At 36.6% G+C, this 12,266-nt stretch overlaps 1 protein-coding gene across 1 annotated transcript; it reads right to left on the bottom strand.

Annotated features, from left to right (window-relative positions):
- Positions 1-3,907: 3,907 nt before the first annotated feature.
- LOC119787318 (patched domain-containing protein 3-like) lies at positions 3,908-9,112 on the bottom strand. The gene is made up of 4 exons (XM_038291112.1): positions 8,383-9,112; positions 7,360-7,481; positions 5,667-5,812; positions 3,908-5,586 (listed from the first exon to the last, which is right to left on the bottom strand). The coding sequence occupies exons 1-4, from the start codon at positions 9,100-9,102 to the stop codon at positions 4,016-4,018; spliced, it is 2,559 nt and encodes an 852-aa protein (XP_038147040.1). The 5' UTR covers positions 9,103-9,112; the 3' UTR covers positions 3,908-4,015.
- Positions 9,113-12,266: the final 3,154 nt, after the last annotated feature.

Below are 12,266 nucleotides of genomic sequence, written 5' to 3'. Positions count from 1 at the left end.
GGTCTGTTTGTGTGTTTCCTTCTCGTTGGGCCTCCCTGCACACCTGCAGCTGACTGGATCATTATCTGGAGGAGTATTTGAGCAGTGGGCTGTCACTACCTCGACGCCAGAGAATTTGACAGTTTGGGGTACTCTAGCCAAGCTGGGTTTAGCTGAGTCAAACTGAGTTTTGCGTCTCTGAGACTTATGTTCCTTTTGTCTTTGTTCTTCGGAAGGAGGCCTTTTGTATAACTGGATACCTGAACCTTCTCCCCCTGGAAGGAAAGACTGAGTTCACACTGAGCAGGGGAAAACCTACACATGATCCGTTCAAGTTCCCATTTGAAATCCGAGTGACAATCCACTCCATTACTCCTCCGGGTACAACGTTTGTCTACCTGTCCACTCTCCAACATGTCCCTTATTCTCTGGATAATCCCACACAGACTGGATTCAAGGATTGAATCTTCTGTTTAGATGATCGTGGTCACTTACCTGTGTTTCCCTCTACAGAATCAGTGATGGCTTGCGCCCGCACCTGCAGTCGCTGCGGTCACAGTACCACAATTGTGCACTTCTGTTCTGTCTGTTTTTGTTTTAAAAAATATTTTACCTTGAATACACCTTGAATACAAAACAATTTTCTTTACAGTTTTGTAAATTTGGCTTTTTTGAAAAAATTCTCCACTTGGTTTCTGCTGGTCAGGGGTAAAAGCAGATTTAAATTCATAGGGCTTATTAATTTGTTAACTAAAATGGAACCATAAACTATGAGGTGACTGGTCAAAGATTAGATCTATCTAAACAGTTATTTAGGTCAGGAAATGTCAGGGACTTCAGTCATAACACGATTGTAGTATAAAGTCTATGTCAACAAGTGTAACAGGCATAAAATACAATTACCTTACTTGTATATCAAACCTCCCTGTCTGATATGTATGATTTATGGGCAAAAGGCATGCCCTTCTTGAATAGTATGACCACTCCTCTGGCTCTATTTGCACTAATGGCAAGATAGGCTCAACCTGTTCAACTGCATCCATTTTTCACACATTTATCCATTTTAAGGTGGGTTTTAATGGGTTACTGGTTAAGTGTCCTATCCTTCATAAGTATATAAGGCCATAGAAACCTCCATAAGTGTGTAAGACTCAACTTTATATCATATCAAGCTTTAACTACACTTACACACAAAACCTTGATGTCTCACCTATACTAATAAAAATGTGCAAGAGCCAATCTTAGGAAAAAAGCTTTAAAAAGAACAAAACTAAAAGCAAAAACAATTGCATAACAAACACACCCTTACATCTCTTCTCTTACCACAAAAACATGTAATCCAAGCATAAAAATAACACTTAAACTGTTCAAAAACAGAATTGTGCCTGAGAACTGTTTTTTAGGTTAGTGCAAATAAACAGATCTTCCTCTGAAGGTCACTATTAGTTTATAGGGGCTCTGAAACGATGCCCTAGCTCTGTTAAATGCAGCTCTGTGTTTTGTGCCTTCGCAGAGCTCTATGAGCATGGTCCACCAGTAATAAGTAATCTAAAGTACATCGTTTGGGAGCCTCAACCCTGTGCACCCAGGCCATTTTTTTCATTACTGCGAAAAGTGAGCAAATACTTATCAGGTCTATTTTATAGTTTGGCCATTAAGTACTTCCATTCAACTTCTCCTGCTTCATCAGTCAGAGTCACTTGAGGCTTGTACCTTTATAGGTGGGGTACGCCATGGACAGGATGCAAGTCCATCCCAGCCATTTAGTTCAAGTATAGTAAAAAGAAGAACATCTGAGCTGATTAATAGTGCTGCTAATGTAAGCTAAGTAACATGCATTTAAATTTGTGTTGCAATTCTTGATGAAGTTGCCCGTCAATTATATTTGTTTAAATCAAATAACCCATTTTAATCTAATTCACAAGACAGAAAGCTAAATCATAATTTTAATGTTTTGTGATAATTATTAATTATGAATAAATTATTAAGAAGCCGAATAAAGAAGATTCTGCACTTTATCAGCCTTATATTTGCTGCCAAGGTTCAGCTCTTACGTATATCTTATCTATCTTGCCTTTTTCCTCCGGGGTGTTTGGGCCTGTCACATCGTGTTGTCTGGACCAAAAGCATTTCTTCCAGAGGTGAGAGAAGACAGGCATGACGGGGGATGACAGAGTTTGGACCTGACCTGTGAGCTGTGTCAAAGGAGGACATGTTTTGCAAGTCAGCACCAACAGATTTCTTTTTGGCTGTTGTTTTGCCAATTAATAGCAAGCCGCATCGCAGGCTACTCTTGTACTGTTTATAATCCACTACTGTAATAGTTATTTACTATATCCTGAATTAATATTTCAAATTCAGCAGCTTTTAGCTACCTACAGGTAGGATGACGATGTTGTCTTTCTGTTTGCTTCAGGACAGTAGTACTGCATAACGTTGCTGCATTCCTCAACAAATTAATCACATTTTCTTCTACTCTGTTTTTCAATTTAGAAACACCCTAACTGACATTTTAGTACAGATGGCCTCACATCTCTCAGCTCAAGTCAGTGTCCATGACTGAACAACAACAGACTGGGCAAAATTGCATCCATGGTAAAGATTCTGGGTTAAAACATAGCTTACCGAAAAGAATATAAGGACCCCGACATACGTATTTCTTGATGATCCCCTTGACCAAGGGTAAGTTGAAATTCTTTTAGAAATTAAAAACATGTGTATAAAAGGTTAGGGCTAGTTAACAAACACTAAAAGGGTGGCTGGATTCATATTATAATTATTTATTTGTTTTCTTTATAAAGCATGTATCAACGGTACAGTATTTTTCTATGTACTCAGCCTTCATCTGATATTAAAGGCTTGAAATTCAGTAGGTTTACATTTGGTTATTATTGTCTGTTGGAAGTACTTGTAATGACCTGATATTAGGTGCATCCAACAATCACCCCCTTGGTTAAGCATGCATGCAATATGGATGTACTGTATGTGTAAAATAAATATTTTATTTATATTTAATACAGTATATATATACCTTAGAAACACTGACTGACACAAATAAATGAAATAGTATTAAAATATTTAGAGCAGTGGAAATTGATTATCAGTAAACCCCTTCCCCATTGCCACACAAAAGCCAGTTGCTTTTGAAAGCCCAGGTAGATTTCCATATACTTTTACCTAAGTGGATTCAGTTTGCTAAGGTTTTACTTTGTTTTGCAATGTTTTGAAATTGTAGGTTAATGCAGGTATTAATTCTACACTGTTTTGCCACAGTAAAAATTAAAAAGATACTATAAGCCAAATATAGGAAAGTGTAACCAGGTATACACATTTAGAAACACTCATTTATATTTCTTTTTCGTCACTGTTCTATGCTGACAGGGCTGCAAGAGAGATCTCCAGTTGTATGCTCTCTGTTGGCTTGTGGGGGTCCTATCATCAAATTCACTGTTTAGAGCTTTTAGTTGATATAAATATATATATATACTTATGTAGACATTGGACTTTAACTTAAAAAAACAAACCTTTTGACTAAAAACATTTAATGTTTGTGCTACAGATTTTTTAAATTTACCTAGTTATTACAAAAGAGAATAAGTGGTTATTTTCAATCATAAAAAAATCAGTTTTGGCCAAATGTGAGTTGATAAAATACTAAATTTTAAAGTTTTTAAGCTTAGGGATTTACTTATAGTTAGTCAGCACTGGATGTAAAGCAAGAACACCTTTAATGCTCGTATAACCACAAACGAAGGACTAAATATGTAGTATAGTTTTTCTCAGGTTGATTGTAACAGGGCAGACAGAGTAATAGGAAAAAGTAACCCAGACTTTCTGTTACCTTGATAATACAAATCTTGCAGCTTTAAATCGCAGGGTTTTCAGTGGAAAAGAGTTAATACATAAAAATAACTTCAAATATGTAGTATATAGGTTTTACACAATAAACTTTTATTAGAAACATTGTTTTTTTTATACATTTTAATACATAAAAGTAGAAAGGTGTGCCTAAAATGTTCAAGTATTCCTGCAAATGTCAAAGTTTTGTAGTTTTCAATTCCTTATCTCGACTTTTCTTTTTATCTGTGCCGCATCCAGAGGCTGTCAGGAAGACTGGCATGAAAACGAGACCATGGACCATCCCAATCAACATGACCAGGAGAAAAATCCTGAAAAAGGTCCTAAAGGTGTAGAATTCTGACATGGCTAACACTGACACCCCTAATATGGTGGACAAGGCACCTTGAATGATGGGGTAACCCAGACTGGACAGAGCGTCTATTGCCTTGTTGTTTGGATGGGGCTTCTCACTTGAGACAAAGGCATAGGACACATGAGCAGAGAAGTCCACAGTGAATCCTATGCAGACAGTGAAAATGATCATTGAAATGGAGTCCAGACTGATGTCCCAAAGAGCCATGAAACCATTGACTCCAGCAGTCACCGAACCAATCGAACAAGTGACCATCAAGGAGCAAACCGGGTGGGGAATCAGCAGGAGAGAGACAACGAACATCACGGCGGTAATAACTAAGACGTTTTTAATGGTGCTCTTCACCACAACGTCGTACTGATCAAAGTAAATAAACTCGTGGTGGTAGAACAATAATGAAGCTACCTTGCATCTGCCTGCAACAGATTTAAGGACTTTCAGCATTTCAATTTCCTCACTGGCATTAGTGGTATTAACAATCTGTATGAAAAACCGGGATGCATGGACAGCATCCCCACTTAGGTTCAAATCTTGCTTAAAATAAGGATAACGTTCAAAAAATGGAGGCAGATTTGAGAGAAAAACATTCTTATCGTCAATGTTTAGGTTTTTTTCTTGACTGTAGGATATGTAAGAGTCAAGCCAGGATGTATAAAACTCCCTGTCAACAAAGTGGAGCTCCTTAAAATCTTCTAGACATCCCTGAAGTTGAGATCTTTTGCTCTTATCCCAATACGCCATATCATCTTTTACAATGACCATGACGGATGGGCCATATTCATAGAAATACTGCCTCTCCTTAATGTTGAATCTCGTAACATGAGACTTATCAGCAGCCAGATCATACAGTTCAGTTCCCTGCCGAATATGGAAACATCCAAAGATGCTTGTTGCTAAATACGCCAGATAAATAATAAGTACAACACATTTGACCCATGGTTTCATCAAGAACGGTCCGTAGTAATCCTTGAAGAAATTACTTACAACTGTTTTTTTCTCTGCTCCTGTCTGCTCATCATAACTGCCTCCCATGCAGCAGAAGTCATATATCTGAGTCTGGTCAATTGATTTCTCTGATGGTATTTTCATGCAGGTCAACCAGTGCCTGTTGCTAGCCTCCCGCCGGCCGTTCAAAGCCACAAACGCACCGAAGAAGGTGATGGTGTAGACATAACAGAATATGATGGAGATGGCGGTGTACAGACAGAAAGACTGCACTGACGGGAAATCAGACATGACGCCGATGGAGAACTTCAGGACATCTGTTAAGGCGGTGATGGTGATAGACATCACTGCCTCTTTGTAAGTGTGAGCCATCCGCTTCGGTACAGGGTCCATTACATGGGTGTGCTGCCAGTCGGAAACTATTATAAACATGTTGTTCAGACCAATTCCTGAAAGGAGAAAAAAAAATGGTTTCATTAGCATCTGCTGATTTTATGTTGCATTTTAAAATGTTTGATTTTTTTCTTACCTAATATTAAAAAAGGAGAGTTGGCAACAGTTATGACAAATGGCACCCCAATGTAAAGCAGTAAGCCAAAGGAGGAGATAACTGCCAGCCCAGAGGATAAAACACCAAATACAGCCACCCAAATTTTATTTCTGACATGGTCGGATCTGGAAAGGAGGTGAAAAAATATATATGCATGTTTATTTCAGACTATTAACACACAAAATGGCCAATAAGAACAAACATGGTGCCATTCAAGAATACAAGATGTAAGATAACTTCTGCTTATGAAAAATATTGTTAATGAAACACGCTTGGTTAAGAATTAAAAGCAACTGTGGCAAGTTCAAGGGCGGTGCAACCATTTGAGTGCCCTAAGCACAAATGCTTTAAAGTACATTAATCATAGATTTATGCATTCCTGTGTGTAAGTCCTCTATAGACAAGAATTTGTAAATTAATTCACTGTAAGTTGTAAATCAATTAGAGTGGCATCAGTGTGTAACTTTTAGCCCTTAGGGGTGCTTGACCTGTAACCACCAGGTTTGGTGCCCCTGAAAGACAATGTAAACACTGAATAGTCACACAACTAAACAGGCTCCCGTCGTGTTTTGGAATCTGATTGCAGACCATTTTTTCCCAACAAGTTAAAAGTCAGTTAAGACAAAGCTACATTCACCCCTCTAGATTCACTGGAAAAAATCGAGAGAAGTCATTTTTTCTTAAAATAAGTGCATTTGCTCTTGGATTGGGAGGTTAAAGAGACATTTTCATAATGGAAAAAGACTATGTACATTTAAAATAAGAAAATACAATTGCATTGTCTTATTTCAAGAGCATATTATCTAATTATCTTATTTTAAGGGTAAAAATACTCATTCCATTGGCAAATTATCTCATTTTCCCACTCAAATTAAGGGTAAATACACTTAATTTAAGAAATTTTACTTATGTCTAGATCGTTTTTCAAGTGTTAAATTCTACATCAGAGAACCAAAAATAAAAAATAAGAAAATAAAATAGGTGATCAGCTAATTGTCATATCTGTTTTGATGCCAAACAACAACGTTTTGCTTTTTTAGCTCATGTTTAAATGGAGCTCAGACTGATTTAAAGCGGCGGTGTAGGTCACATGACTCATTAAGCCAGAGATTTGACTTTTTTCAAGTTGAGAAAGATTGTAAAGAGCTTGAGACATTTTGACTCAAATGCTTGAGACATTTTGACTTCTCATGCACATTACAAAACATCGAAAATAACAGGTTAAAAAATATTAAACACATCTCAAATGAAGCAAATAATAAAGCTATTTTTTTATATCATAGACATACACCCTTTATCCACAGAGTAAAAAAACTCAGATTGACAGATTTACATTTCAAAACAGGTTAAACTTCTGTTGCCGCATGTGAGCGGAGGAATTTTAGTTAAATTCGTTTTCTTTCTTTTTTTCTTCTTTTATTTCCACAGTGAAATAAATTTTCTAACCAATGCATATAATTTGAAACTACATTAATTCGGTGTGAGAAATGTATATTAAGTTTCTGAAAGCTACAACTTTTATTTCTGTATTAATTTTGTTTCAAAATTATTTAATGTTTTCTGTGTGGTCTGTCATTTTAACATCGCTCAAACGGATGAATAATATCTCTCTGTATCCTCTACATGAATTGATGTCAAGCGCTCTGTGTGACATTCGCTGATGACTTCTTACCTTAGGCAGGAAATCACAGAGAAGCTTATAGCACAGGCATAAGTGATGAGGAACAAAGGGAATCCATCTATGGTGTGGCTGTCGATCTCCTCCTGCTTGGATTTAGAGGTGTAGTAAGAGACCTGCAAAGCAGCACAGCAGAAAAAAATCATGCTTTTAATGAGTCTTACGATTTAATCTGCAGCAGAATGAGAACATGGGATGGACTGTAGATTTTCTCTAACAAGGAATTGGCTGCAGGTTTCCTTTGAGCAATTAAAAAAGAAGTCCCTTTTAGTGGCTCGCCAGGCTTCCTGAAGGTTGTCTCATTTTTACTCATCAAAGCATATTGTCCAGTTTGAGCCTAAAGAAATTAAAATAGTGAACAGCTAGGAGACCAAAGAAGAAAAAAAAATCAAATCTGCTACTGCCTTTAACCCCAACCAACAGTAGATAAATACCAGCAATATTAAACTACATGTAATTACTGTGAACTAATGCTGATATTTTGCAGTAGTTTTGGTTGGCCGCCATATTGGGATGCTTTGCCAATGTCCCACTTTTTCTCAAATTATTAATAATTGTTTTAACATTATAGCTTTAAAATATTTTTTAAACTGCTGTCAGGTGCAGAGATGCTTGAATTCCTCTGATTATGGTACTTTTTAGATAAGGTATTGCTTTTTGAGCCTGTAATTCTTGACAGGTGTAGCATTTTTTAAATTTAGGCCAGAGGTCTGGAAAAATGTGGCTTGTCACGGTTCCTTAATAACCCGATCTGATGAGGATTGGATAACTTTTTTACTTAGCAGCAGGTAAGTTTAGACTGTTTTTCCCCCCCTTGATAATTTTTTATATGAAAACCATACCATTGTAAAGGTTTCAGATTTATTGATTAAGCAAAATTAGTTTTATGACTAAACCAATGCATCTGCTTCAACATTTTAAGTAACTTACAGAAGGGCAGTTAGATTTCAGTTCACATCCTCACTGTGTGTGTGTGCTAGATTTATTGTCAAAGAATAAAACAAAGGGATTACATACGTCAATGTGTTTCCTGTCTGTCTCATCTGACAGCAGCGCTTTAAATCCTCTTAGCCACAACTTGGAAGTCTCGGCTGCAGATTCTTGGTTGTTTAAGTAGTAGAATAACTTCAAAGCTTGAGCCCTCTGGATGTTGCCGTTTGCATCTGTTAGAACTCCACCGAGCGCAGAGCCAAGGAAGACCAAGCTGGACCCATGTCGATGCTCTGGGTAGGTGATGCTGTTTCTGCTGGTCTCATTGTAGCTGAGGATTTCCAGGATGACGTTTGAGACACACTTCTCATTGGCTTTGGCACAGGCCTGACTGAATCCCAGCCTCTTGCTGTTCACAGTGATGTTCTGAATCTTCTCATTGAGTCTGATGATGTCCTCCAAGGCAGGGCTTTCCAGAATATTGTTGCTGTTCTTTGACACAGCAATGAGAGATGCAAAGTTCCCACTGTCATACAATCTTTTCTCAGAAAACATGGAAGCATTGTAAGGAAAGTTCTCCCTAACAAAAGCTCTAGTTGCCTTCGAGGGTCCTTTTTTGGGGGTAAACTGGCGTTCAAGATCATTATCTTCTCTATCTTTGAGGAAAAAAAAGCCCCCGCTAAGTGACGCTGTGATCAAAATTGGAATAACAAAAAAGTAAAATGGATAGGAGCCAACTGTTGATCCGAGTTTTTCAAAGAAGTTTGACAGAGGCCGAGAGAGGCAGTCTGTGCGTCTGCAACCCATCCTTAACCTGACTGGACTCAAACAGGAAGGAACATCATCCCTTTTATAGTCTGACAGCTGATTCGTAAGAGCCAGCAGTTCATTTAACTATCTTTCCAGGAAGTCAAAAGATAGGGAGCGTATTGCCCTGGATTATGCCTCTAATCGTAAAAATAATAAAAAAGCACCATAAAAAGATTAAACAGCACCAAGACAATACCCAAAGCACATGCTAAACCTATTATGACAAGTTGTATCTGACCTACATCCAATTTTTTAATTTTACAATGTAAACACATAGAGGAGTGGTATCATTGTGTTGTTTTCAGAAATTAGTGTGCAGTGGTTGTTCTACTGTGATGTGAAATTTGCTGTTAGAGATGATGATTAATGTAGAGAAAGCTGTAAAAGAATTTCAAAAGTTCTTGAGCAATGCATTTACTGTATATGAGTTTACAAGTTACACATTTTAAAGGCTGTATTTACATATTTAACAGAAAATGTACTTTTTTAATGTGATTCCTTGTACCACATGACTCAGGCTTTCTTGGAGTTAGAAATAAAGGGAAATCTTGGAGATTGAGCACTTTCAAATTTGTTAAAGTAAGGAGCTACTGCTTTATTATACATAAATGCATTTATGACACATTTTTACATCAAGTTTAAATGCTTTGCATGCAATAGTTTTAATTATTACTACATATTCAATTCATATAAGCAATTTTTGTTTTACCTTCTTTTAACTGAAACAGCTGAATATATATAGTGTTGTCTTTATTTATTTTTTTGTAATAAAAACTAAAAATGGTATATAAAGTACCTAAAAATACAAACCAAATGTTACTCCTTTTTCTGTAACTTTTGATTTTATTTTTTTCAACAAGATAAAGAAAAAATGTACATTATTCTTTCCGGAATAGTTTCACACAGGTGTAACACTGTTTTCGCAAAAGTTCCTACCTAGAGGTGTATTTGGTATTAGCACAAATATTTCCAAAAAATGTCTAGATTTAAATTTTTTAAACTGAAAATCCACAATGAAGGAATATTACTAGTTCCCTGAAATTGAAAATATGCTTATGTTGCACATTCTAATTTTTTTTCTAAGCTTTATCTTACAGTATGCTTTCTCTTAACCATGTTCAAAGGTTTTAACAACAACAAACAATATAACAGAAATTAAGGAGGAAACAAATGTTTAAGCAACTGATTGTGTTACTTTAAAGGAAGTTGTTTATGCCTATGCTTCACACCACCCTCCAAATTCTGATATCTGCTAATATCCTTGGGAAACATAATTTCCCAACAAATATTGGTGTGAATTTCTCCACCCTGTTTGCCATGTCAAACCTTAGAAGCTGTCTTATCAGTTCAAACCATTTTTATTACTCTGAACTATACATGTTGAGGCATTTAATCTAATCTGACCTTTGCCCCTATTTTCATTATATATCAAAGAATAAATCTAGACTCCTTCTAGACAGAAAACCTATTTCGTTTTATTTGAATTTGTTTGCTTGTTTTTTTGAAGACTTACCCGAACTTTACTTCCATAAGTTAAAGTGGATTTGGTCACTTTAATATAGTTTAAAGTTTCTTGCTTGTTCTGTCGTTAAAAGGATTCTGGGCTGTGCAAATCGCTAAATTGCTGAACGGTGAGTCAATCATCTCTCTGATTAAAGCAATATAAACATGTAAAACTGTGGCATGTGACACAGTAGAGAATCAGTTACTGGAAGGCTGTAAATCCAGGATAATCTGTCCTACGGGTATACATTTCGATTTTTACCTTTTTAACATCTGGCCTCAAGTTTGGATGTGGATTTTTCACGTTTATTAAAGCTTGCGAAATCACATATAAACTTGAGGCCAAATGTTAAAAAGTTAAAAAGGAAATTTAGTCTTTATCAGTCTCCTCTCCTGTGAAACCAACTCCCAGTTTTAGTACGTGAGGCAGACACCCTGTCTACTTGTAAGGCAAGGCTTAAAACTGTCCTTTTTGAAAAAGTTCATAGTTAAGAGTGGTTCGTGATATCCTGAGCATCTCTATAGTTATGCTGCTGTAACGTTAGACTGCTGGAGGACATGGAGACTACTTTTCATTATTCTGCTTCATTCCATCTCTATTCTCTTATTCTGCAGTATTTGTTAGTTTAACACCTAAGTTGTTTATTCTCTCTGCTTTGTCTTGTCATAGTAGCTTCTTTTGTTCTGTTCCTCTCTGGCGGTGACACCATTCTGGAGAGAACTATCAGGCAGGCAGCTGCCATCAACACTTTTCATTACAGACGATTGAGTTGGGCCTGTTTTGCAGTCCAGTAGTGAAGGACCAATGTAAGGAGCATGAAGAGTTACAGGGATTCATTCAAAGGTTGGGTGTTGTTTTTAACCCAAAAGGCCAAACTTAAAAGCAACATATTTTCCGGAGTCATAAAAGAAGTAAAAATAGAAAAACAAAATTTAACTCAAGCAAACTGAACCCGAACTAACTGACTGCTAAAGCAAACATAACTGACCTAACAAAAAAATGACACAACAGGGTATATATACACTGGCTGATTAGACCTACATGTATAACACAATAGAGGTAATCAAAACTAATCAAACAATCAGTACAGTCAGGTTTGGCAATAAACTAATCTACATCTATAAATCCTAAGTGAAATGCAAAAAAGTGCAAAAAAAATGCAAAAAAGTAAAATAAAGAAAAATGTAAATTCCCCTTTCTAGCAGCAGCCTGTGGAACAGTCCACTTTCCCCTCCCTGAATTTAGCTGATCTGAGCCCTTACTGCCACCATTTGTCTGGTTTAACTCCTAGGAACCATGGGAGGTAGAAAACAAAGATTAGTGATGAAAAAAAACATAAAGAAAATATGAATAAGTGGGTACAAATATAGTGAACTAAATGTGCGTGCTTACAAATACAACATTCGTAACTAACAATAAAATTTTATTGCTAACTAAAGTACATGTCTACTTATAAATAAATAAAGGTGAAGGGGCATGTATGGTGCAGACTTTTAAGGTGTGGCCATAGGTTTTGCCATCGCAGTAGTCCTGTTTCTCTGCTAGATTTAATTACAGACTTACTTTACTGTGACTAACTTTATGTGCTCTCTTTAATGACTTTGATATGAAAACTGGCTCAGAGCTTGTCTTACCCATAGACAGAGACACATGTGGA

Source organism: Cyprinodon tularosa, unplaced genomic scaffold (assembly GCF_016077235.1).
Source record: "Cyprinodon tularosa strain WSP-4 unplaced genomic scaffold, ASM1607723v1 ctg294, whole genome shotgun sequence".
NCBI lineage: Eukaryota > Metazoa > Chordata > Actinopteri > Cyprinodontiformes > Cyprinodontidae > Cyprinodon > Cyprinodon tularosa.
Note: the sequence above shows the minus strand (reverse complement) of the source record. Positions and strands in the feature narration are given on the sequence as shown.